This window comes from Egretta garzetta, unplaced genomic scaffold (assembly GCF_000687185.1).
Source record: "Egretta garzetta isolate BGI_Z169 unplaced genomic scaffold, ASM68718v1 scaffold339, whole genome shotgun sequence".
Classification (NCBI taxonomy): domain Eukaryota; kingdom Metazoa; phylum Chordata; class Aves; order Pelecaniformes; family Ardeidae; genus Egretta; species Egretta garzetta.
Window position 1 is genome coordinate 2,040,030 of NW_009260800.1, and position 21,440 is coordinate 2,061,469.

General features: G+C 37.2%; 1 protein-coding gene across 1 annotated transcript in view; it reads left to right on the forward strand.

The window, feature by feature from the left end:
* USH2A (usherin) overlaps positions 1-21,440 on the forward strand; it is a 407,979-nt gene that overhangs the window by 248,470 nt on the left and 138,069 nt on the right. The window contains 2 exon segments of the mRNA XM_009646839.1: positions 14,977-15,127; positions 15,301-15,443. Of these exon segments, the coding sequence (XP_009645134.1) occupies positions 14,977-15,127; positions 15,301-15,443 (294 nt within the window).

Genomic DNA, 21,440 nt, shown 5'->3' on the forward strand with positions numbered 1-21,440 from the left:
CCTACATCTCCCATCAATGACCTAGCTAATTAAAGAGTGTCAGTGGCAAGCTGTGTAAATTGCCCGTTCCACTTCCTTTTGTCCAGAAAGATGATTTCATGGGGATATAAGGGTACGATTGCAAGAGTGCTTGTGTGGAAAACTGGGAGTTGTTCTAATGAAACAATAATTCTTCTCTAACCTCTGCAGTATTGAACTGATTGTCATTTTCATTAGTTCTACTTTCTTCTTTTATTCCCCTCGCCCAGTCTGTTCGGCACATCTTTCAGTGAGCTCATACTGTGTCTATTCTTGGGTTTGGGTGGGTGTTTTGGGTGGCAAGAGAAGAGAAAAGTAAATCTCATTCCTGAAAGGCTGTGTCTTCAGACCCTGGCAACTGGAGGCACAGAGGTGCCTGCTTTACTGCTCATTTTCTAAATTGTAGCTAGTTGGAGCTCAGCCTAACTCCACACATCATAAAGGACCGCCTCAAGGTTGCTTTAAATTGAACCTTAGTTTAAGTCCCTACTCATAAAGGTAGAGATTGCCAGAAGGCAATGACACTCCAGCTATCTCTTTTTTTTTTTTTTTTTTTCCTTCTGATTGCCCCCTTCCCTTTGCACTGGCACCCTGTCCTTCTGGGGCTGGGCAGATCTCCCATAGTTACAGTGATTCTCTTTTAGTGATCCAGACATAAGACATCTGTATTTGTCAGCTCTTAGGTTGCTTTCTGTCTTCTAGAGCTGCATGAAATGGAGAAAGAAGATAAAAATTATAACTTTAGCTGCCTAGAAGAACATGGATGTTTTTGCTTGCTTGGGGAGCACTAGATGAGAAACGGAGAACCATGCAACAGCCTGAAATAGCCAATTGATCATCTATAAGCAGGCAATTAACCTCATTGTAGAGGTCTCACTCCAGGTCTTTCCAAAACCTTAGCCTTAGCATGAGGTCTGGGCAGTACTTACAATCTCTTGGAAGAAATCTGCAGTAGAGCAGATTTCACGCTGGAAAACTACAGCTTGATTTTTCTTCTGAAAAATAGAAGAATATGAGAGTGGGAAAAGTTTGCTGCTGTGGAATTTAGCAGCATATCATTATTTAAAATGATTACCTACCATCACATAAACCTATTTCAAACCAATTTCAATTTTACATAAAAAAGGACACAATTTAGATGAAGTATGCAATTTTTATATAATCTTAAGCCTATTCATGGTTAGGTTTTTTTTCTTCATTCTGTGTAAATCCAAACTAGACTGTTCAGTACCCTAATTAAAGTCAACATTCTCTATGCGATAAATTAGGTTCTTCTGTTGAAGGAATTCTACAATAAAATGACATTGAAATTCCTAGTGAAAACATACAGAAGACATTTGAAAAATCACACTGTCATTTTTGTCTTTTGAACCATTTTCCAGACATATGCAAGTATTAGGAATTGGATCAATTTTTATGTTACTTTGCTACTATGATTTGCACTGCTTTTCTAAAAAGCTCACTTTATTATACTTACTTTTGACAACTCCTGCCCCTGTAGTTTCCAGAATAAGATGGCATTTTCATTAACTGTCAGCAAAGGCAAATATCTGTGGGTTGGGTTTTTTTGAGTTTGGATGTTGGTGTGGGGTTTTTTTGCCATTTCATTCTATATTTTCTGCAGTTGAAGCATCTAGATTATGGAAGTTAGCCTGCTGATCATAAATCACTTGAGTAAAATAGCAAGGGTTTTTTTTTGAGCTACTATGCACAGTTGAGGAAGCTTTGAAGTTCCTCTGTTTGCAACGAACTCTGTAAGCCTTCAGCAAAGCTCTGTCACCCTGTTACTTATCTGTCATGTTTTCATATTAAAAAAAAAACCCCAACAGCTTAAGGGGGGAAAAATTATGGGTCTCTCAAGATCTTGCTGAGGGTAAAAATGTAGAGGGAATCAGATCAGATTCTTTTGCTCTCTTTAGCTGGGGACAAAACCAGAGATGATCTTTCTTAAACATCAGGGCCATAAAAGTGCTTTTGCTTTTTTTGCTGGTTTCCTTTATGGTTAAAAATAACTCCTGTTAAGTCCTGTTTGGGTGTTTTCTGTGTAGTTTGGAAATAGGTTTGAAACTGAACTTAAAAAAAATTAAACTTTGTTTCTGAATTCTTAAAACACTTTGCAGAATTAACATATTTTTCCTCCATATAGTTAAATATATGTTCTCATGCTGTTTTCCGTCTGACTTCCCCTACTTTTTCCTAGTGTAGTGCTCCTCGTCATGTAACATCTATGCAGTTATCTTTGGGCTAGTTGACGAAGTACCTAAGGAGAAATAAGCTTCTCCGTAAAGACAGGCAGGGAGAGAAAAGCGAAGCTGAGTGAGCATCAGTCATTAGATTCACCATTTCTCCTCTGCTGTCCCTATAATGCAGTGTTGTTATATGTTACCCTCTTTCTTACAACAAAGGTGACTGTAAGAGCCTATAGCCCTTAGTAATTTCTGACATTTGATAGTTTTTCCTCACTGTGTTTTTCTTTCTGAACATTTATTTTTGTGCCTGCACGCGTGTGCAGATGCACGCACACAGATATGTGTATGATACATTAGTATGTGCATGTTCATGCATACATGCTGGATGTTTGTGTTTTTTTTTTTTTCTTTGGATCTGTATGCAAGTCTTATGTATTTTTCTGACAAGAAAATACACAAGGAAATACTATGCTCTTAGATAATTTCAGGTTAGTAAAACTAGAGAGAAAGGGAGTTCATGTATTTCCTGTTATGGTGGGATATGTCCATTATTGAATTATATTAATTCTTACTATTTGCAAGATATATAATATATCATATATATATAAGAATATGATATATTTACTTTTATGATTTTTACAAATGTTCACTAATTCAGGTTTCCAGTAGGCTTCTGAAGTGGCTGAAGGTTGTTACTCCCACAGATAGATAGAAAGGCAGGCATTTGTTAGTAAGGGAAGGTAAAAGAGATTTTTATATTCAGCCTCATGCTGAAAACTGTAATATACATGTCAGAAAGTTTGTCAGCCTCTCTTCTTGTCCCTCAGCTTAGACTGGGGTATTGCCTCTCCGTGAAAGGCGTCACCATACTTGAATGTGGCCACTTATGTACGTAGAAAACACATGGATTCAGGTCGCCTGATTTTAGATTTTAAATTATCTAAATAGCTCTAATAGAACATGTAAGAAGAAAAGAAGTTGAATGAGTGAAGAGATGGCATTATATAAAGAAAGAATACTTCTCTCTATTTTTTCCTTCCACCGAAGTTGTGAGTGCTCTTACATACTAAGAAGCCTATTTCAGAGGGTTATTCGTAAGAAATTGATAGTGCTGTCCAAAAAATTCAACAGGATGTTCCTGATGGTTGTAATCTGAATTAAGCGGCTGTAAATTTTCTGTGATGAGGATTTAGCCTTTTCAGTCTATGTTTCAAAAATGAACAAAGGAGAGGAAGTTTTCCCCGACTTTCTACTTTTTGTCAACAGATCGCAGAAAATCTGCATTGTAGAGAGTAAGTATTGCTGAGGTTTTTCCTTTACCTCAACATGTGGTGAATTGTATGTGCAGACTGGAATAAATGCTGTGACAAGTCTTGCAGCATATAAGGCAAAACACAGTCAGCCTGGCCTGGGTTTGAATAAAACGTGATGCTGTTACTAAGACTTTTAATCAATTAGGCTACCCAATTTTGAACAAGAAGACAGTAACCAAGGTCTTTTCAGTAAAAATACTTGGGAACAGATCATTCATTGCTGTATATTGACACACTTCTACCAGTTCTAGTGGATTTATGAGTTCTTCAGCATTATCTGAGGAAATGAAGCCAAGAATTAATTCATATAAATGGTTTATTTGTTAAAAGTATCTAGAACAGGACATTAACTGAAGAGTAGCTGCTTAATAATGCTGTATGAACATTCCTATGTGGATGGGTCAGGTATAAAAGGTTGTAATCCTTTTACCCTATTCATCAGATAAGTCAACTGTATATTTTGCACGGATTATTTCCATGTGTGAATAGGCTCATCTGAATTGCTTTTTATTCACCTTAAATATTAAATATTTTGCTTCAGTGGATAGCACCTGGATCATATTTCTGTCAATTGAAATGCTATTTATAGTGGGGGACCAATCCATAAAAACAGTTAGGGATTTTTGCCACAGTTAGGTGGAACGGAGGTGTCACCTTTCATATTCTGTCATAGTTTATCTCTGTTAGAGCGCTGGCCAGGAAAAGGAGATCTGGATTATTCGTCCTAAAGTGACTAACATTCCCATCTCCCCCTTGCTGGGCAGCTTACTAATCTCTAGGCTCATAAGCAAGGAAGGCAGGACACTGCCCATCTGTCCTGTTGAAACTCTTACTATGGTGGGAGGTGGGGGGAAGATTTATTTACTAGGGGAGAAGACAGAGTAGGTACTATTGTACCCCAGGCTAAAGAAGCTTCTTTGGTCAGGGTAAGGCAGCATGCCTGTCAGCAGCAAAGGGGACAAGAGGAGCAGATCCTGAGTTCTGGGCATTTGTGGATCTGGATGTATGTTGTTCATCAGTGCTGATGCTCAGCGTGAGCATCAGAATGTGATCCTATTGCTATTTTCTAATACAGCTTAATTTATTGATACTGCAGCTGTTGAACTAGACTGTAATGTGAAGTGACAGCCATAGCATTGCAGTTGGCAATTTTGAGAAGTGATAAGAATTCTTGTTTACTCTGTAAATGTGATAGTTTAGATTTGTTGGCCTCGGTCTCATGTGTTACATAAGAGAATAATATACAGTGTCTTGTTGTTATTTTCCTAATTATAGTAGTTTTATTTCCGGAACTAAATTTTTTATTCTGCTCTTTGTCGTTGTGCAGGTTACCCACCCTGAGAGTTTTGCGTGTTGATCAATGGAAGGATTTGGTTATATAGGAAAACACACTCCATACTGTTAATGATGACAGATACAATTAAATTAATTCTCTGCCATCTCCTTTGATGTGAATGGATTTTTCCCATTAATATTGATGGACTTTAGAGTCACAAGCGCATGTTGGGAGGGGAGCAAGCCCCTGAATGTTGTATTTTGCTCTTTGTGGAGCTGACTATAACACTTTGTGTCTAAATGTAAGGAAAGCTGCTGACAGTTTTGATATATTAAATTATAACTGAGAACTAATTCAAGGATCAAAGATGCTCTTTGGGAGAGATCACTTTACTGGTAGGGAAAATCATTACCTTTTTTCCCAGTCTCATATATTTGTACTGTATGTCTTGGAAATATCATTCCCTACAGTTTCTGAATCTTGATGTTTAATTTAACACAAAGGTCTTTGAGCAGCACAATGGGAGGGGGGCTTCTGCTAGTAAAACCTCATAGAAGGAAATTGAAATGTACATGTTTTTTCTCATTTATCAAAGAAGTGCAAAAATCTAAACTGACATTTTATATCAAATGAATTATGAACTGTGTACTTTGTACCTAAGGGAACAACAACTAAATTAGACTTTTGTTAAAAAGAGAGAGAGGGAAAAATAGGCTTTTAATAAAATATACAGTCATTTTTGGTATTTTGTCTGAACCTGACATATGCTGTACTTTGCAGAAGAAAACTAGAGTATAGGCTACTTCAAAGGCTATATGCTTTGAATGTCTTTGAGTGAATTGAGAAGCAGGTTAAGGTAACACACAAACCAGAGATTCTGCTTAATAAGTATTGTTACTTTGATATTTTTGTTTTCAGCCTTGTCCATCCCAGGTGAATAGGAAAAGATAATACGCTTTTTAATAGCTTGAGGATTGGAGAAAAGGAGTAAATTTTTTAAATTTTTTTTTGGTTTTTTAACTTCCATTTGTGAGAGTATGGTTGCTACTGAAGAAGTACCTCCAGGGAGCAAAATTTTAGGAGACACTTGATTGAACTAGAAGAGGTAAATTTTCAAAGAATTATATCCTCAGTATTTTAAGGGCATGACTTCCACTGTCTTTAGGTGAACAACAATTCTTGCAAGCAAATAGGAGACTCCCAGTCTGTAAAGTTAGATTCTGTAATGTTTATTAGATTTTGTACCTTCCCAATTTCTGAATTTCCTTCATGACTTTCAGTGGGAATATATTTATTTCAGTGCATTGAAACAGAAGACACTTTGATATTGTTGTGATAAGCACCTACACCTTAGAGAAAATGGGAAATGAGAAGATAAAATTCCATGGTTTCTTTGACAACATATTCCCTAGTGCACTCCTATGGCGCTTTTTGATGTACGAACAAAATATCCAAGAGCTAGTTGCTTTTCTCATATGTCATATACATATATTTCATAAAGATATATTTCAGAAGATTAGGTAAGTTGGAATATACAAAAGCTTTCGGAAACTCTACAAGCTCCTTGCAGAAAACAATGGTGTATGAACAGTGGTTGTGGGAATATCACACCATGAACACATCACAAAATCTGAAACACGATGAGACCAGCTATGGGTTGTAGCTTTAGTATTGTTTTATATCAGTACCATCAGGAGTCTAGAACCAAAACCAAAGCTGTAATGAAATGTATTAATGATGGCACGTCCTCAGCTGAGGCATGCAAATGTACTCACACCCAAGGAGGCAGTGCCTTGGTCTTTGCAACATGTAAATCCCCGTATTGATAGTCAGCTGACCCTTTAATATGTGAGTCTGCTGTGAAGAATGGTTCCTTTATTGGTATAAACAATGGGTATTTTTAGTTAACAGTAAGGTGATTGTTTTTCCTCATTTATAACCAAGATTTTACTTTTATTATTCAATAATACTGATTTTTCTTTTTCTAAATGTTCTCTCTGTAAATCATCGTACTATATAGTATTCGTTTCTAAACAACATGTAAATGCCACTGGAAATGAGGCAGTGTAAATGCACATTTTTCTGTTACAGAAAAGGAAGGAGAATAAGTGGCAGCTTGGAGGGGTGCGGTGGTTTGGCAGAGCCATGGCAGAGGGCTGGTACCCTCCAGGCATGCCAGAATCAGACTTTCTGCTGGTGCTGTCTGTGGAGGAAATGAGAGGGGACAACAACTACAGATGGGAAGAATCACTTTCTTCTTTCTCAACACCTGCCTCCCATTTTCCCTATAAAAAGTCATTGATAATGGGACAAGGGTTTTTTTGTGATTACCACATATGGCATAAAGAAGTTAATTAGCAGCTGTGAACCAAATCCAGCTCTGTGTTGCCTGGATTTCTAGGGGCAGAAACTTTGAGGAAACCTCTTTTCTTCCTCTTTTTGCAAATAAGGAAAGAATTTGAACGGGGAAATGTCTGTTATGGCTTCAGTTGTTTCATGGCCAAAAGATAGTCCAATGACCTGGATCTCCCAGGTACCTGTAAGACATTCAAGATGTAATAAGATGGCACCACCCACTGTGCATAGTGGCTCCCTAACACCAGCTAATCTGTCATCTTGTCAGATCCATTTTCTATTTATGGACACTCTCAAGCTTGGATTCCATCAGAAATGGTAGTATTTCACACCATCTCTGCAGTACATCCTCTATGTACTGCAGAGAAATTTATGGTTTGAAAATAACTACAGATAATCTTATTGCTGATCTAATTTATTTGCAAACCAGCATTATTCTCTTGTCTGTACATTTAGGCATATATGAACCGATGCTTCTGTCAAAACACACACCCTCTGCCAGCAGGGTGGGCTGTTCTGTGGGTAACAGTCCACTGGCACCTTCATACTGCAGGAGTGCACACTATGCTAGCATTTGAACCAGGAGACTTCTTATTTAATGAGAATTAATTATTTAATTCTTATTTAATCTCACTTTCTTTAGCATTCAGGTAGGTTGCTGTATTGCCTTGGTGTCTTTTGCCACATTGAATGGAGATATAGCTACAATCATTTGTAGAAAACACATCCACTCGTTCAAGTAGAATGCTGCTTTTTTTAAATTTTTGAATATCCTATGTTATCCTTTTGCTTTCAGTCATAGAAAAAAAAACAACATTAAAAGTTAATTTTCAACAACTTACGCTTCAAACTGAGGCATATGCTTCTTGTAACATCACCACCTCTGTGCCTTTTCCTTTTAATTTGTTCCTTCTTCATCTTCTGTTATATTAGAGTCCCCTTCGTTGAATTATGAGGCTGAAAAAAAGAGTTCATCAGGAAATCATCTGGTGCATCTTCTTTCCTCAAAACCATAAGTTGTCTCACTTCTAGTAAAGCATTTGTTTAGTCTGATAGAGATGTGAAATCTTCCTCGCAGCAGTTTAATCCCATTACTGTATGTCCTGTTTCCCAGGACACAGAGATTCTCTTTGCAAAACTTCTGTGAAGCTGAAGATTCCCATATGTCTAGCTCTTTGCTCTTCTATTATTCTTTAAACTACATAGGTTTAAACTTTCTTCCCTGGTCTTTTCCCAACCCCCACTGATTCAATTTGCTTTTTGTGTTGCTTTTGGGAATCCCCTATTTCCAGAGCTACCTAAGAACTCTCTAGTTTCAAATGTAAAGTAAAAAGCTTAAAAGCCAGCCTGTGGATGTTTGAAATTGTGCCATTAACATTAAGAAAGAAACTTCAGCCAAGTGTCTCCTCACCAGCAGTGTATGAGACTCTCACCAGAGATGTTTCCATCCATGTGGAAGCTAGCATGCCTGCCTCTGGTCATAGCTCTCTGCCTGCAGATACCAATTGTAACAGAAGCTTCAAGATTTTGAAGATGATGTCAAATTCTTTCACCTTCTTCCTTTCAAAAGAAAGAGAAAAAAAATAATTCCTTAAATTCATCTTTAAAGCTGTCTCATGCAGGAAGCTGAAGCTATAGCATGAGGATAGAGAGGATCTTGTTCCCTCTGCTCATCACATCTGTCCCCCTAAGGAAAAACAGGCAATCTGATAGTTTCTCAAAGCTACTTCACAGAGATATTTCATTTTCCAGTAACCAGAGTCACAATTAACCTGCAGGACCTGTTTGTTTAATTGTGGGTTCTGCCTGATTCTATAATACCAATCCTTATGTTTTTTCCTCATAGTATTTTTTTAAAAATTAATTTTGTGATATGACAGTTATTGGCTAAGCATCCTTTTAAACAGTCTGATGAATAATTAGCTTTAGTGGGCAGTTATAAATTCCATCCAATGTCTTTATTACAGGTATTAAAATCATTAATCATTCAGCTAATTGCTTATTGGCATTCTTTTTTTGCCTTTACACAAGGCAGGTTACTTCTTATATAAAGGTAAAGGTGACAAATCTTTAAGGCATTTTTATAGTGTTGACCTCAGTAAAATATAACACTTAGGAAAGGAGCATCTCTTACACATTTTTTTGCTTGAAACCCATATCTGGATTGCAGATGTTGAGGTTGTACATGAAGAAAAGTTCATTAGAAGGAGGGGAATGTACGATTTTGCTTTTTGCTAGAGCAGTATTAAGGAGGATTAAGTAAACCTGCTCTGTGATTTCAAAAAAACAATTGTCTTAAACTTCAGGTCTGTGGGTCATGGAATAAAGCCTGAGTTAATTTTCAGGGCCCTACTAAAATTGTACTCAGCAGCTTGGAATACCAAATAGCACAACTGGAGGAAAATTTGCAGTTAGAGCTTGCACACTCAATACAGATAAAGATAAATTTTGGATTTTTCAAACTTCTTATTTTCATTTTTCCAAGTGATATTGTGCCTTACAAATACAAGTAACGTGATTAATACTCAAAGTGAAAAGATTTACAAAGCCATGCCTTTTCAAGTGAAATTACTATTGTATAAAACAGGATGAATCACAAAGAGAGAACAACATATTTCTGTACCCTGTTTATGTTATACTTCTGAAAAGAAACTTTCATGAATGTGAACAGGTTTGGCTTTACTGGAAGTTTATGGAGGCCTTAAGCTATGCTTTTATGTCTCTTTACTTGCTTTTTCCCATAGCGCAGCTTCCTTTCTTCCCAAGCCCCCTGTGCCAGAGCAAGCAAGAAGGCCACTGTGGACCTTTCACATTGTATGTTCCAAAGTGCATGGATGTGTTTTGAATAAGGGGTGCGTTGTCCCTGGTATATATATTGTTAGATGGAGATATATCTGTAACTGAAAACATATGTCAGTGAAATTATAAAATTAAAAAGAAAATCCAAGAATCCTCCATGCATTCCTTAGGCATTGAGTACGTGGAAAACAACATGGTTGAACATAAATATTAAAAGAAAAATCAAGAACAACTGTGTGCATCTGCTATACACCGAGTAGGAAAGACAACTGGGAAAAGAGAGTTAAAAACCAAACCGGAGTAAACTTCAATGAACCTGTGAAGATAAGAAACAAAAAAGCAATCTTCTGCTTTGCCAACAGATAAAGGTTTATAACTAGCATGCCCTTCTAGTGATGACATATGGCCCAGCATCATGGCCTGTCTCGGTTAAATGAAACAAAAACACATGGCCATGTTGAGAATTATGGAGAGTGCAATGACTGGAATTATTTGGACTGGGCAAACAACTAGATAACAGGCATACCTGGGAAAATCAAGAGAAACAAATGTCAATGTGCAGAACACATTGCTATAAAAAAGTGCGGTAATGAGATGATCTCAGTATGGGCACCTAAAATAGAAAATGAATCAGGAGTATCTAAACAACCACTGCAATGAGATAAAGAAATGGGGTTTGTGAATTGAACCTGGAAAAGAGTGAGAGTAGGCATGACTTAGCGAGACATTCATTTAAGGGCAGTCTGACTGAAATTTTTCCTTGTTGTTGTGGCACAAACTGTGGAGAGCCTGGTTTCCTTCTCTGTAGTTAAATACCTGCAGTTATCATTTGTATACATGTGTATGGAAAATATTTCGATAAGGTGCAAATGCATCATCTGTGCTAAGTATTTTTCGCATGCAGATGTGGCAAATTGTAGAGTTACATTCACATAGCTCCAAACTACTCTAGCTGCCTATCTGCAGATATTATGGATACAGCGGGGCCAATATATCTGATCACTGTTAAAAGTGGTGTCACTTCACATCAAAGTTAGTGGGAGTTTACACCAATTTGATAGATATCAAATAGAGATCGACTGACTTTTCATCCTCTTAGATTAAAGATTAATAGTGCAAGCATTTTTATCACTAAATGATAATTTATTGTCCTAATGATAGTTCACTTTTAATAATCCTACTTAAAGTGTTCCACTTTCAGAAAATATAAATTTCAGATATATCCTTATGATAAATACAATGAATACCTCTCAGAAAAATAGGCTTTCAACATGGAATAAATGATTAAGCACAACCATTTAACACAATGCTTGCTGTCCTAAAATAAACAAATACTTACAAAGCTGACTACTACTGCATACATTAAGATAAGGAAATATAGACAAGAAGTTGAAACACTTTTCAAAGACTGCTTAGCACATTAGTGGCCAAGCAGGGATCAGCTCTTTCCTGACTCATCTGCACATACCTGAGTATCTGGGATACAATATATCATTGTCAGCTTGAAACGGTCTTCAGTTTTTATTATTTTGCGGGGCTGTTTATGAATTCTTTGATTAAAATTGACTTCTGATTAAATATTTTATTCTACCTTTGTAGTCTCTTCATATACAAAGCGTGACTTTCTGCCCTGCTAAGTGAGGATTTACTGGGCTAGATGTTGATTCAGTAGGTTGCAAGTGGAGTGGTTGCCCCCTGAGGGTCATATTAAAGCTTGAGGGGAGCTTTTTGAGCAACATTGCATCTTAAAGACGATATATCAACCTGATAGATACATGGCTCTTCTGTTGAGAAATTCGTAGTAGAATTATTGCTGGTTGCCAGTTATTACTTGGGTAGTAAGGAGTCTCTCGGGAATATGGATCGGATAAAAAGGGTTAAGCTGAGGGAAATGTTACACTGAAGACCTTGGTGATGAGGAGTGTTTGAAATAGTCAAAGGATGTTTTGTATGCAATTTAGAATTGCCATTTGGGGGGGGGAGAAGTGCTCTGTGGTTTTAATGATCAAAACGTGATTAGTTTAACAGAGCACCTTTCTCATTATGACTCAGCAGAGACTTGACAATTTCTTTGTTGTACCCTCCTGCCCCATTCCTTTGGAAGCCCATAGCTGAGGCTACTCGCTAGTGCACAGCTGAGGACATTCTCTGTGAGCTACAGGAAGTCTTTGAGGTTAAATTAAAGTTGCTGCATATTCTAACTTGCTGGTTTGAAAGTAGTCAGCTAGGCTTGTTCTACAGGTCAGTCGACTTTCACAGAAGAGATTTGTCCAAATTTTCTACTCTTCCCTATGCTGTGCTTTTGTTGGTAGAAGAGATTTGAACATTTAGCTGAGATTACCTACGCCATTAAAATAACATCCGCACTGTGAATTGTTATTGACATTTAGACAGCTACATCTTTGTTTTTTGATGAACGTTCCTGTATCGCTATAATAACCACCACCATACATACATAAAGCTTAATCGGAGCTTTTACTTTGTAGATCTCAGAGAGCTTTACAAAGAAGGATAAGTATTATTATCTCCATTTAACAGATTGAGAAATGAAAGACAAAGGTGAAGTGTTGTGTCCTGACAGAAATGGAAATAAATTTAACGCTTTTGCCTCCTCAGTGAGTTGCTCATACTGTCTCCTCCATAACAATGTGAACTTTGGCTTTCTGGCCAAATTACAGCTCAGCTTAATTAGATTCATTTTTAGATGTAGCTCTTTTTTTTTTTTTTTTTCTGTGTAGAATTTCTGTGTGCACTTAAACAACTGGTGCATTTTAAGCTTACAGACAGTACAGTTCTAAATGAGGTAGCGCCTTGCTTTGAGGGGATACTGAATCTTTCTGTTAGTGTCAGCTTGTAAAAACACTTTAAACCCCTCTAGTTAAAGTTTTTACATTATTTGTGCCATCTTTCTCATGCTGGCTGAGTTTGCCTGCTAACAACTTCAGGAATCACTTTATAGAGGGATGCCAAAATAATTCATAATTATCTGCGAGTACTGTACTTTACACCTATAAGATTTAAGCCCCCGTAATTCAGAATTTAACTCCAACATTAGTTATGTTGCTGCTAAACAGAACAATGTTAAGTGAGGTAAATATATGTTCTCCATTTTACTCTGAGAGTGAATTTAATTCACATACAGAGGCATTTGGTGTGCAGATGTTTGGTTTTGATGGCTCAGCTGGAGGGATGTTGGGGGCTGTTCAAGTTAAATCAGCCATCATCTTCCCTCTGAGTTGAGGTGCTCACAAGCTCTTGATTGGCCTTGAAGGTGTTGGCAATGGATTTGCAGACCATGAATTATCTTAGTCTCAGACATCTCCCGGATCTGGAAACAGGAAGATTTCAAGTTTACTTGGGTTTTACTGGAGCCTTATTGCCTAGGTCTAGATAAAAGCAGCAGGAGGAAGCATCCAAAGGCAGCCAAGCTGGCTCAAGCCCAAAAATTGTATGTTGTCTTTTTCACAGCAACAGAGAGGAGGGGAAGAGAGTGAGGGAAGCTGGGGATCCTGTTCCACTTCATTTTGTCCTGAAAAAAACAGGAGAGTTGCAGGGCTAGGGGCTAATTCTCAGAAGTAAAATACCTGGTAATAACTCTGGTACCCCAACAGCCAGCTTTTACTAAAAATTTCTTATGAGAACTGGGAGATCTTGAACTCAAGGGAAAGGGAACAAGTCTCTAGATTGGAGCAAACCATGTCTTGTGCCTTTCTACACAATACATTTTGGAGCTGGAGTTGAAGAATTTTGAAGTTCCCTAGTCATAAGTGTGTATAATCAGAGTAAACCAGCCAGGTGCTAGTTCACATATTTCTGTATATATATATGTTTGTATACATAACAAACCATTGTATATGACATGACTTTTTTTTTTTTTTCCTGAATCAATGCCATCCTTTCACCTGTTTCAGGAAGAGAATGATTCGGACAATGTATCGCAGTCTGTTACTTTCCTCTTAGTAACCACCTCATATCCAGGTGGTAAATGAAAATCATAAAACTTACCGTAAAAAAATGTTCACTCATATTACAACTTACAATTTAGGCCCTGAGACTTCCAACACCACCTTAAGTTGCAGATCTGTGGGACTGTTTTTTTCCAATAGAGAGAAGGAAGAAAATAAGAGCAACAAAAAAATTTCTGTTGGAAAAACCAAAGTAAGAAGCAAATGGTAACTACTGGACCATGAAAAGCAAAACTATTATACAAGAGTTTAAATGACAAAGGCAGTAACTTTCCAGTGCTTTAACTCTCTGGAAAAGAGCTACAGAGCTACAGCTACAGGCATACATTATATATAAAAGTTCCAGATGTGTTTATATACAGAAAATTTCTTCAACAGATTGTTTTCTTCTTAAAGAAAAAACAAAGCCATAAACTCTCGGGTGAAAACTGGCACAGTTCTTTTTATTGCATGCAGTGAAATTTGCAGCAGTTAAAGGTCATTGGTGGTATCATTACTGACAGATTTTGATCTGCAGTTCCTGGACTTCATAAAAATTAATTTCCTTAACAAAACAGTGGGCTAGAGACTGACACTTCAGTGAATCTATTTTGATTTCTACCTAAAGACCTTTTTTCTCTTAAAATTTCTGCTGTTTTCTTTTAAAATTATTATTAATTTATTAGGGTGAGAAGGCATCTGAATGATAAAAATTCTGATCAATTTTACTTTTGCTGGGTAACATTTCTGTGAACATTCCTTTAACTTCTCAGGGTGGCAGAGCTGGGCACAAGGAGAAGTAGATAATACTTGAACAGGTGGTAGAGAATATGTTGCTTCTGAATTACTTCTGGTGTTTGGAGGTTTGCTTTTAGCAAAGGGATATTCACTTAACTGTATTGGAAAGAAGAAAATAAAGAAATAGCATTGTTCAGTAGTGAAAATGCTAAACTAAATGGACCATGTTAACATTGCTGTTGATCCTGAGGAACAGTTTTTCCAGTATATGGAGCATTTTGTTTCCACCCGGCATATGTTCTCCATGGTTTTCTCTGCTCTAATTCATCCATGTTTTTCGACAGCTCCAGATGGCGTGATGCCTCCAAGGCTTTCATCTGCCACTCCGACCAGTCTTCAGGTTGTCTGGTCTACACCAGTTCGCAACAACGCCCCAGGCGTGCCCAGCTACGGACTCCAGATGCGGCGGAGGCATTCTGCTGGTGACATTTTAGAGTACGCAAACCATAGCAAGGCCACCATCAACTGCTGAGCAAGAAAAGTCCTGTTATCTTGAATATGGCTTGGCTTTAGGGTGGCTGGTTTTGTTACCAGACATGTAATGTTTTAGTCTTTCTTTAGATGCTGGGATGTTTAATGATGTAACTCATGCTGCTTTTCTTTTGCAGTTTGCTTTCCAACCCTACTGCTTCCTTACAACACGTGGTTAGAGATCTTCAGCCATACACTGAGTACGAGATGAGAGTGGTTGCCTCCAATGGTTATGGCAATGCTTATAGCAACTGGACTTCAATGACTACAGCAGAGGACAGTAAGCAGTCCGATCTTGTTTAAATCCCGTCAGCAGAAAATACAAATAACAGTTCAGCTGCCATTGCGCATAATTTATCTCAGTTAAATAGCAATAATGCATTTCCTTCCTGAATATTAACTTGCAATAACTCATAAGGGATCAAGTATATGTTGTCTTAGATTTTCATAAAACATGAATTTTTAAATATATGTTTTTTGAAGTAATATCTTATTTCTTTATACAATATCCCTCCATGGATGTATGTTCATATATGGTTAGTTTAAGATACATTGGTAAGTACAGCTTTGTAAGCGATATTCCTTTATATTCAGGGACTTGATTCTGATTCCAGTCATATCAGAGAAAGTAAGTTGAAGTTAATAGTATATGACAGTTGTCTTATCTCTGCGTTGAGAATACCTGAGCTGTGCCACAGCTGAACAGAACTTTGCATTTCCAGTGATCTTTGTTAATTCACAGTGGTGATTTACTGGCCTGGAACTGAGTTTGTCATTGCCAGTCCCATCACTTTCCTTGTTAATAGTTCTACATTCTGCAGACTCACTCCACATAATTTGTTCAACAGTCCCTTGATTTAACAGACACATATCAGCATTTAGGTACAGCCATTTAGTTGGCAGGGTAGGATTTTGCACCTGACACTGTGAGTAAGCAGAAACACATAACAAAACTTGAGCTTTGTTGTACATAACACATATACAAAATACATATTTTCCATCTTTTCTTTAAGAAACCGAGCTATTAGTTTTCCCTTACAATGTAGCAGGTTATCTAATAGCACACTTTTTGGAAAAATCTGTTGTTTTCAAATATATTCTTTGCTTTTTTTTTTTTTTTTAAATCAGTAATGGATGACCCCACTGTACCAAATTTTAGAGAAATTGAGTATTTTCTAAAGAGATTTTTCCTGTTATATCTTGCTTAGCAATGAAGTAAGTAATTCTGAGCAGGAAAAGGCAGGAGGGTGGGAGATGTTTCGTTACTGGTTTCATTACTATGTTGCTTTCTCTGCCTTCACACCAAAGTGCCTTGTGGTCTTACTCTGTTTTATACTGATATGAAATCTACGTTTCAGATCACAAATTTAACCTGATGCTCATATGCAATTGTTGTAGCAAATATTCAGTGCTGGTGACTCGTTTTCATTTTAGTCCCTTTTCTAAATGGATAGCTGTCTATCTTGAGAAAACACCCAGAAGAAAACGTGGTCCCACCAGGGTAAAACATTTTTCTTTGAAGCTGAACAAATAATTCACAACAGAAATTTATCTGATAAATCCATTTACGCTCCAAAGGTATAAATGCTTCTATGAACTCGTTAGCTATAAGTAATTACCTAATAAAAAGTAAGTAGTCAACTTGGTCCTTACATACTGGAAATATGTTATCTACCTGTGAAAATCTTTGTTGAGATTCATTTCCTTTATTGTAATTGTTTGTTACCAGAAGCAGCTACAATATTCTTAAATTTCTCTAAATGCAGCCACTATTTTGTTCAAAGACCAATGATTATTTAGCTCTGGTCAGGTAGTTCACATAGTGTTGTTTCTTTTTAAGTAGGAGGAGCACAGATGTGCATTTAAAAGGCATCACTTGTTAGTATATCTAAAAATGATTTTTTTGTGCAAAGTAATAGGTGTAGAATTTTAAAATTCTCTTTCTGGAAGTTAGGGATAGGGCAGAAGGCCTACACAGGACATGCATTCCTATATATTCTTCTTGAGCATATAGGTAGAAGTTACCTGCTGCATAGAACTTGGATGGTCTTTGTGCACTAACGTGAAATGCTACCGTCTGCAAAACCTGGCTGCAAAAATGCTTTAGGTTAGTATGGAAGGTTGCCAAAGGAAACTTCAGAACAAGAAAAGAAAAATATATGCCTCTGCCAGTGTTTACACAATTAAAATATTTTGAGATTAACAAACAACTCGCCTCTTCAGCTATGATGCTGTATCTTGTTCCTTAGCTTAAAACAAACTTCTGTAGTTGAGTTATAAACTCCGTGTTTCCAAGGGGAAATTTATTTTCCCTAAAATGTCTTCTTCCATTTGCACTGATAGTGCTAAAGAATGCATGCTGATACGGCCACAGTATCCAACAACCCCTGTAATATACAGAAAACCCCCTCAACTTTCAGTGGTGACAAAGGACTCTGGTTTTGGTGTCATTGTGGAGGGCTGCCATCTGTGAAAGGATAGTCAACTCAATTGCTTAAGACCGAATGATTGTCATTGGGTATAAGCGGTATTTCTGACAAGGTTTCAATACGTTTCTTGTAAAACTGCCTATACTGACAGTTTGTTGCAGAAGTACACTTAATTCCTGGCCCTGCTAACCAATAGACTTTGACTTTTTAAAGTACAATTTCACAGTAGAAATTTCCCATATCTCTTACTCTGTTGAAATATAAGTATGTACACATGTTCTTATTGAATTTTATGCAGTGAATATGTCTTTTTTTGTTTCACCAGAGTATAAAATAGCTGTAGGAATAAAAGATATGCTTGTGTGTGTGTTTATGTGCACACACACCTGATAGCAATAAATGTGAATCAACATGTCCACTTTTAAAGTCAACAGAGTTCTACTAATACAGGCTGATGATATCACAATATAGCTGCATATTATATTTTATTTATGATAAATCTTTAGTAAACTAGGAGAAAATTAGCAAATGCTGACATAAAAATCTGTTGCATCTGATAATAAAATGTCTTAATATAGAAATTAGTAGGTTGGGGGTATTTTTTAATGCAAGAAAAAATGCTGTAAATAATTTTCAAATACTTCCATTTACATGAGTTTGGCGCTAGTAACGGATTCTATGCATTTTTTAAAGTCTAACCTGCCTGTGTCAGATAACAATGTACATATCCTATGAATATTTTAAAACCTGCTAAACATGTGTTAATAAAAGATGTTTGTTCCAGTGATCTTGGTCAGTATAGCATCAGACTATTTACTGCCAGACAGATAGAAACAGTTGATGAAGTTTCAGGATTAGATTTTGCTTTCAGTAATGTGAATGTAAATTTACGATAACTCTCTTGCAATCAATGTAATCACCACTGGACTGAGAGGTCAGTATGTACCATTGAACGGGGAGCAGAAGTTCATGCTTTGCATTCAGAAATAAAATGAAATTTTCTAGGTACAAAAAAGAAGATATCAGTAAAGTTTTCCCTTTTGCTATGGCAAGTCTTTGAGCTATCTGAGAAGGAAGCTGGAAAGGAGCTAGTTATAATTACCTGAAGCTGGCCCAATAGCAGATGCTGCATCCTTATGGTGTAGCTTTATGATTTGCAAAATTGTATTGGCTGCTAGCAATCCACATGGCATAATCTTTGATCAGAGGGATAGTTCCCAAGTGAGAAACATGCTTTTTTCTAGTGCTTGAGAATATCCATCTTCATTTGGGCAAGTTTTAAGCTAGCAAAATTGCTACTTTGGAGAAAAGCTGCCTATTCCTTTCTTTTCTTTTGAATGTCCCAGAAACTGTCTGCAGTCCAATGAATTGCGTACAGCAGGACGTCTCAGTCACCAGCACATTCTCTGCATTGGCTGCAAATTTCAGTCCCGTGGGTCAGTGTGTGATTCCAGTATAGAGAGCTCTTACTGAAGCCCTTTTATAATTGCCTGGCTTGCACTAGCTCAGAGAGAAGGTTTTGCAAGCTGCCTATGAAGCAGTCCAATTTTTTATTTTTTAGTTCTTACGTAAGTGACTCCAGGACTCTCTTTTATGTATAAAGAAATTATAGGCCAGTCCAATGTTTATGCACAATAAATGATGTCAAAAGTCTGCAGTAGCCACTTGAGATTGTTACTTATGGAAGTTGCTAGAAAAAAAAAAAGAAAAAGAAGAAGAGCTCCTGCAATGTTTCAGCTGAGCTATTTCTTGACGAAACAAGGAAGCATTATTCCTGTCATATAGAGTTCTATGGTGTGGTCCTCTGCATGCTTGCCACAAAGCTTTGGTTTCAGGACAAGGAGGCCTATTGCCTTAAAGCTTCCTTATGCAGACAGTACGGAGAGGCAATGCCGGACAAGAGGGTAGATGATGCAGTTCTCAGCTTTTGGAAGTGCTTGCTTTCTCTGCTGATTATATGCGTTGTCTGAAAAGACAGGTATCCTACTTTAGCTATGTAAATTAGATCCACATAATTTAGGCATATAAATGAATCCGTAGTTAGTTGATGTGAATGTGGTTACCTGTGCTCAAGAAAGATAAATGGAAACTGAAGCAAGAGAAGACGAAGCCTGGTGAGGTGATAAAGGGAAGAGAAATTCATGTGAAATACATGACAGGGTGAATAGCAAAAGGACAGAAGGACAAATTAAGCTGAAGTAGTATTGTGGCAGATATGATATGATGATCGTATGATAAATAGTACAAACTGCCTGAGGATGCCTATAGATTAAGAATTAGAAGTTTCTTAACTGGTAGGCGGAGGCTCTGGAACGAATGTGCGTTTGGAGCGGTAAAGGGCAAAAAGTCTGAATACTCTGAAGATGGCTCTTAATATGTATTTGCAGGGGTTTGTATGGACTGCATGTCATTGCATGACTATCTTAATGACTTTTGGGTTCTGTGATCTGATGTGATAAAAGATTCCTGTGGTCCCGTGTGCTCAGAGCTACACAATTTGGATTTTCTGATGGATACAGTCGGTAGTACATGAAAGACACTGCATTTTGTTAATATGTTAATATGTATTCATTGTCCATGTTCCTGAAAAGAGTAAATGATTCAAGAATAAAAGGCACAGAATTTCTATTCTGCTTAGTGAGAGAGTTTTCCAGCAAATCAGGTATTTCTCATTAGCTTTAAAGGGCAGTAGTCCAGGTACATGTCTCGATATATTAATGAAAATACAGAATCCCCCAAAATACATCCATGAGAGTATAGCTCCTTGCTCCCCCGGTCTGTACAATAAGTAAACAAATGTGTGGTTCTAGTCAGGGAATTAAAAAAGATGAATGGCAATGTTGTGCCTTCATTTTAAGTCGAGTCTGAACTTTTGAAGCAGATGAGCAAAATAGCCTGCCATAAAAGATAATTTCATTTGCCAAAATGAAACTACCTTCTAGTATTAATGCTGTAATGAAATGGTTTGAAATATGAACTAAGGATCTTAAGGAAAAAGATGCCCACTGTTCCCATGTTCAGTAGTTACTTCTATAAACAATTGCATCCATGTAAAAAGCTTTATGATTTTATTTTCATCATTGTCAGGCTGAGCTGTGTAGCTGTCATACTTTGCAGTCTTCCCTCCAGTGACAACCACATTGACAACATGTTATACTCCACATTGATTTTACAGTTAAGGAGCTGATTGTGATATATAGGGATTTTAAGAATTCAGCTGAGAGGCTGACTTTTGCCTTTTATCATTCCATTAAAATTTTATAACCATCTTTTTCATGTCATTTCATCCATGAATTCTTACTTTAGAAAGTGATAGCTACTGCTGTGAGCATAACTTTTCTCATGTTCAGAGCTTTTTATTGTATTAGCAAACTATCCCAATTATAGTTAATACTCATGTTTTACATAATTGTGGTGACCCTTTCAACCAAGCAGTATCGTGCTAGTTGATTTGTATATAGAATTAGATGATTCTGCTTGCCATTTAAAAAGAAGCTACGCCGAATGAGTGTTGGGGACCAGGATTTAATGCTTTCCCATCCAGTGGGGCCAATTAAGCATCTCTCAAACGTCTTGTTTGAACTCAGAGAGTCTTAAAAGTCTCTCTTTTAAAAGGGCAGTAGGGAATGTGTGGGTAGGTATGCTAGCTACCAAAATATGCTTTTTTGAGGGGAGGGGGAGGGACTAGGGGGGCCCAAAGTTTAAGTTTGACACCTCCTCCCATACATTACAGATTGTCCTTAAGGAATACATCTAAACTCTGGGGGGGTTGAAGCACAGGTTCACCTAATTATCATGACTGTTTCACCTGTAATGCCAGCAACATATTCAGGAGGAATAAAAATGTT